The sequence below is a fragment of the Chenopodium album genome, chromosome 2 (genome assembly GCF_948465745.1).
Source record: "Chenopodium album chromosome 2, dcCheAlbu1.1, whole genome shotgun sequence".
Taxonomy (NCBI): Eukaryota; Viridiplantae; Streptophyta; class Magnoliopsida; order Caryophyllales; family Amaranthaceae; genus Chenopodium; species Chenopodium album.
This window is the reverse complement of record NC_137835.1, coordinates 40,098,824-40,105,108: the sequence shown is the minus strand read 5'-3', so window position 1 is coordinate 40,105,108 and position 6,285 is coordinate 40,098,824. Positions and strand designations below refer to the sequence as shown.

The 6,285-nt window shown below is 39.3% G+C and overlaps 1 protein-coding gene across 1 annotated transcript; it reads left to right on the top strand.

Moving 5' to 3' along the window:
• The first annotated feature begins 3,587 nt into the window (after positions 1 to 3,587).
• LOC145571862 (uncharacterized) lies at positions 3,588 to 5,048 on the top strand. The gene is made up of 2 exons (XM_081630899.1): positions 3,588 to 4,605; positions 4,708 to 5,048. Exons 1-2 carry the CDS (start codon positions 3,588 to 3,590, stop codon positions 5,046 to 5,048), a joined length of 1,359 nt encoding a protein of 452 aa, XP_081487025.1.
• Positions 5,049 to 6,285: the final 1,237 nt, after the last annotated feature.

Genomic DNA, 6,285 nt, shown 5'->3' with positions numbered 1-6,285 from the left:
CTCACCGGCTGCTGAGTCCGGCGAGTGTTATTGGTGTTCTTCCCAGGAAGGAGAATTTTTTACCAATTAATGGTCCCGGCTGCCTTCTCCTTTGGATGAGGAGTGGGCTGCTGGTCTCTGACTGACTTCCCCTTCTCTGGAGGAGTCTTATTCGCCGACTGACCTTTACTTGGGCCAGCCCGGCTTTTGGTGATCAGCTCTTTAATTTCACCCTTGAAACTTGTCATGAATCTCATGAGTTCGTCTCGGGTGACAGGGGCTGATCCAACGGCCTTTTGGGTTTCCCCTTCCGGCTGCCCAGTGGGTCGGCTTGGACCCGCCTGGGTGGCACCCCGCTCCAGAATATCTCTGGGCCGGATGCTCTTGATTCTGAGCGAGCCATCCTCGGCTGTAAAGATTTCGAGCTGAGGATCCTCATCCTCTTGGTCTGTAAAAACTTCTGGGTCATCGCCCAGACTGTTAGGGGGTGGTACAAACTCTTGAACCATCTTCGAGGTACTCTCCCCACATACGGCGCCAAATGTTTTGGGTGTTTTTGTCCCTTGGGAGAGTTACGTCACGAAGTCCGATCCGGCTGAGTTGTACCTGCAAAATAACGGAGACTCCGGATGGTTGGAGCTCCGCCTCCGACGGTCAAGTTAGTAACTTAAAACGGAATAAAGAGAACGGAAATTTAGGGGGGTATCTGCTCGGATTCCAAGCTCAGGTGTTTCTCTGATGTGAGAGAATGCTAGTGTCATAAATGGTAAAACGTGCCCTCAAAAAGAGGGACATCTCCCTATTTATAGGGTCCTTGGGAATTGTGCCCCTGATTAGGTCATTGTACCCTAATCAGTGGTGGGCTGCGCCGCTTTGCGGCTTTCTCGGGATTTGGGCCTGAAGGCCGCGTTTTTCCCTTAATTTCTGGAGTGACACGTGTCAAGCAGGGATTGGTCCACTTTGGGCCATCCTGAGGCTGACACGTGTCATCCTCTGATTGGACCACGTGGCGGGGTAAAATTACCCTAAACACCCGTTATTTGTAACTAACATGGGGTGTCCGTTACGAATAAAGTTTTAAAGTAAGCCCTAAATTTTTACTTTTCCCTTTCTCACTCCCTCTGTCAAAAAATTTCCTCTTTCTCTCTCCAATATTGAAACAGCTCCCGCGCGCTCAACTCCATTGAAGGAGCTCCAAGCTTAGTTCAATCTTTTGCTCCTCTCATTCTCACTCTTCTCCTCCATTGAAGCGGACTCCGAGTTCTCCGTTATTGAAGCTTACTCCGAGTTCTCCATTGAAGCGCCGTCTGAGTTCTCCATTGAAGCTTTGTCTGAGTTCTCCATTAAAGCGTACTCTTTCTCTCTCCTCCCCCAATTTCGTAACCCATGTTTCAGTTTGCTTAATTGCAATTACTTTTCATTATAGGTTTTAACTTTTTTTTCCCCAAATTAATTGATTGATTTTACTATTTTCCATTTTTTTTGGGTTTTATTATGTTTTAGTTTAAAAGCCTTTGAATTTTGAGCTAAGTATGAATTAATTGATTGATTTTTTCCCCAAATTATTACTATCTTTCTGGATCCCCCCTTACATCGTGAATCCGTTTATTTGCAGTTGCCATGCGCATGATAAAGCTGTGGATGTGATTACCACTGGGCACAAAAAGATTCTCGCTTTGATCAAGAGGTAGTTGTATATTTTGTGCTCTAATTAAATTGCGGCCTTGGTCTCTCTCTGCACTTGTGTTTCGGTCTTGTTGTCTCCTACAGTCTTACCCAAGATATATAGTTTTTCTTTGCTAAAGCTAGATGACTAAGTCATTTTTAATACCACTTATCAGTTGAATGGAATACCATTAGTTAAACTAATGCAATACTTCTCCCTGCACTAGGAACTTCTACGTGCATTATTTTTTATCGTTTGGTGGATTGTCTAAAGTGAGGTTGAAATGTACTGGTATTTTTTTGAATATGTCTTGCAAAAGATTTGGCATCGAAGGAGGGATTTTCTTTATAAAATTGATAATTATTTTGTTTATTCAAATGATTTTAGATTAGGAATGTAATGTAAATTCACTAGATTGCATGTTTATAGTTTTATATGGAAGGTTGGCTTATTTGACTAGTATAATACAACTGGCAAAATTAGTATAGATTTAATTTTGCTTGTAGCTCAAGTAGTCAACCTACGGTTATCCATGTTTTCAGTCTTTTCACTTCCACATTGAAATGAACAAATAGAGGACATAAGAGATTGAGGGATGCCCTCAAGTGGTTGGGGGTTCGATACTCATTCCCCCATTTCTGTGATAGTATCTTTTTTTCAATAAAATAATAATAATAAGTTGTTACTTATTATGATATTTAAATTACTCATTTCTCATGAAACTATCTCACTATATAGTTTATCAATAAGGTTAATCCTTTAAAATGAGTAAAAAAACCAATCACAATACGATGAAAAGGTATTTGTATTATCAACATAAAACTTATCTCATGTCTTACATTATAATGTTAGTTGTTCAATTTAATGTTACTCTAAAATTGATTAAAAGTTACCCAATAATTATTTGATATGATATACATACATTAATATCGTTAAACATCCGAGAGTGAGGGGTAGCTCAAGTTGATAGAACTTCCCTCTCTATATATATGTATTATTATATGTATTTTTAAACATCCGTTGAACACAAAATTTAATGGAGAAAATATTAACTCTTTTAATCACTATAAGAGGAAAAAAAGTTTAAAAGTTCATATTTCAAATAACATTTGAATGTTATCAAAATAAAAACCTTTACAAAATTGTTATCTGACCCTAAGTTTAAAAGTCTTACTACAGTGATATTCCTGGCCATTTGTTTGGAAATGGAAACTAACTTCTATTTAATTTGATATTTTCATTTTGGTGGGAAATGGGAGTGACTTGAATCTGATGTTTCGGGAGCAGCTCGGTCCTTAGCTCCCTCAACTCCATTAAAGCAGCTCCGTCCTCATTTCAAGATGGTGATTTGATTCGGCTTAAATCTGACAATTTGATATGAGTAATTAATTGTTTTGTAGCTTGTTTTTTTTGTTTAATTAGTACATTGCATTGAGAGTTTCTTTCTTATGATTTTTGTTTAATTTTCTTCCAATTCAAATGTGTTAATATTTATTATGCATTATAATTTCATATGCCTAGATACCCGTTCAAGATTTTCATATGCCTATATTTTCATATGCATTGAGTAAATCTTGAATAGTCCCCGTTTGGGACTGTTCTTGGAATTGTATTCTCACTTAGGATGTAAATGGTTGCTTGTTTTTCGGAAGTAAAGGTAATTTTGTGTTAGCATTCCCTAATGTGTTCTCGAGGTACATATGTAATTAAGAAATTAATTACGTCGTGTACTTTGAGAACCATAGGGAAATGCTGCCGAAATTTCCTTAGGGCCGAAAAATGGTCAACCATTTGCTAGTGAGAATACACTTCCAAGGATGGGTTAGGTTGGAGCGATAAGGACCTTTGGAATCATGCATTTGGAATGTGTTGATATGTGATGTTGAATATAATTTGTTTCTTGGGTTTTAATCATACATTTTTAGAAATAGACCGTCGTTGGATGTATAGTGGTTCTCGAACCACACCTGAATACTTAGCCGGGGTCAACGAGTTCTGTAGAATCGCAGTGCAACACCAATGGAGTACACTCGTTGAACAAAGGCTAACCCAAGCAAGACCTATTTTCTGCCCTTGTCGTGATTGTAAAAATGTGAAGAGGTGGGAAGACATTAAGAAAATAGAGGACCATTTGATTATTCGTGGGTTTATACCAGACTACAGTATTTGGTATTGGCATGGTGAAAAATTTCCTCCCGCGAATAATTCTTCTATTGACGACAATGAAGCTGATGAGAGAGAGCCGAATGGTTTTGATGATAATGAAGTGGGTTTTAATGATGATGTTGAGGAAGAAAGGATAGAAGAGATGATAGACGGGTTAGGCGATCATGTTAATGAAGATTCTCATATATATGAGAATGTGTCGAAAGCAGCTGAGACACCGTTGTATCCTGGTTGTTCTAAGTATTCCAAGCTTTATGGGATTTTAACTTTATATAACTTGAAAGCGAAGAGCGGGTGGACCAACACTAGTTTCCCTTTGTTGTTGGAAACCCTCTCTGATATGTTTCCAGAAGGAAATGACATTCCTAAGTCGACTTACTATGCGAAGAAGTTGATGTGTCCATTGGGTTTAGAGTACACCAAGATCCATGCATATCCTAGTGATTGTGTGCTATATGAAAAGGAGAATGCAAAATTGGATGCTTGCCCAAAGTGTGGTGTGTCACGATACAAGCGAGAGGGCTTAAATAAGGATCCCTTGAAGTGGCCACCAGCTAAGGTAGTATGGTATCTTCCTCTAATACCAAGGTTGAAGCGCCTGTTCTCAATTAAGGATGAAGCAAAGAAGTTGGTTTGGCATGAAAATAAGAGGAAGAAGGATGGGTTGATCAGACACCCAGCTGATTCGTTGCAATGGAAACACATTGACAAGACATTTCCAGAATTCGGGAAGGAGCCGAGGAACATAAGCCTGGCATTAAGTACGGATGGGATGAATCCATTTAGCACTCTTAGTAGTCAACATAATACATGACCTATTCTTCTGTCAATATACAATGTACCTCCTTGGTTGTGCATGAAGCGCAAGTACATCATGTTATAACTTCTAATCCCAGGTCCTAAACAACCTGGCCATGAGATAGATGTTTATTTGGAGCTCCTTATTGACGATTTGAAACTGTTGTGGGATGAAGGTGTTGTGACATTTGATGCTCTTTCGGGTACAAATTTCAGATTAAAAGCCATGGTGTTTTGTACTATTAATGACTTTCCTGCATATGGAAATTTGTCAGGGTACAAAGTCAGAGGACAAAAACCATGCCCTATTTGTGAGGATGACATGCAAATTACACGCTTGAAGCATTGGGGGAAGAATGTGTACATGCATACCAGACGATCACTTCGTCGAAATCACCCATACAGGAAGATGAGACAACAATTCGACGGGCATGTTTAGAAGGGAGTGAGTCGTGAGCCATTGATAGGAATTGAAGTGTATGAGAAAATTAAAAATGTTAAGACAATCTTCGGTAAGATGCATAGAGAGATACTGAAGAAGGGTGTGTTGTGGAAAAAAGTGTCTAAGTTATGGGATCTGCCTTATTGGAAGCACTTGTCGGTTCGACATTGTCTTGATGTTATGCACATTGAAAAAAATGTTTGTGAGGCACTAATTGGGACTTTGTTGAATATCAAAGGAAAGACAAAGGATGGTGTTAATGTGTGTAGAGACATGAAGGAAGCCAAAATTCGACCTAAGTTATGGGCTGAGGAAAATGAAGCAACGAAAAAAGCATTTTTGCCCCATGCGTGTTATACATTGTCTAGAGAAGAAAAAAAGATCTTTTGTGAGTGTTTGAAAGGAATCAAGGTGCCGACAGGGTATTCGTCGAACTTAAGGCGTTTTGTTTCTACTACCGATAAGAAAGTTGTTGGTATGAAGTCCCATGATTGTCATGTGATGATGCAAGTGTTCATGCAAATTGCACTCCGAGGCCTTTTGCCAAAACATGTTAGGCATGCTATTGTGAAGCTTTGCTTGTTTTTCAATGCAATTTGCAGTAAGGTGATAGATCCAAAAACACTCGACGATATGGAATATGATATTGTTGAAACATTAAGCAAATTCGAGATGTATTTTCCTCCTTCCTTTTTTGACATAATGACTCACCTTGTTATGCACTTGCCTCGTGAGATAAAGGAGTGCGGTCCTGTATTTATGCGTTGGATGTACCCTTATGAGAGACAAATGGGTACTTTGGCAGATAAGGCAAAGAACAGAGCAAATCCTGAAGGGAGCATCGTGAAAGGGTTCATAGCAGAGGAAGCAGGGCACTATTGTTCAGTGTTTTTAGGTAAGGCTAAAGAAATTGGGATTCCGACTTCTCGTCACGAGGGAAGACTTCAAGGAAAGGGTACAGTAGGTCGAAAATTGGTTAAACCTCCACTTGATCGATATAAGAAAGCCCACCGATTTGTGCTACAAAACCTATCTGCAGTTCATCCATATATTGAAAAACATCTTCATGAGTTGAAAATTCACAATCCCAGGATCAGCTCCTATGCGTTGATGCAGGAGCATAATCGCCACTTTGTTGAGTGGTTTGAAGGCCAATTGAAGCTTGAATTGAGTAGAGATGAGAATGTTTCTGAAACAATCAAGTGGCTTTCACGAGGTCCACAACCACTTGTGT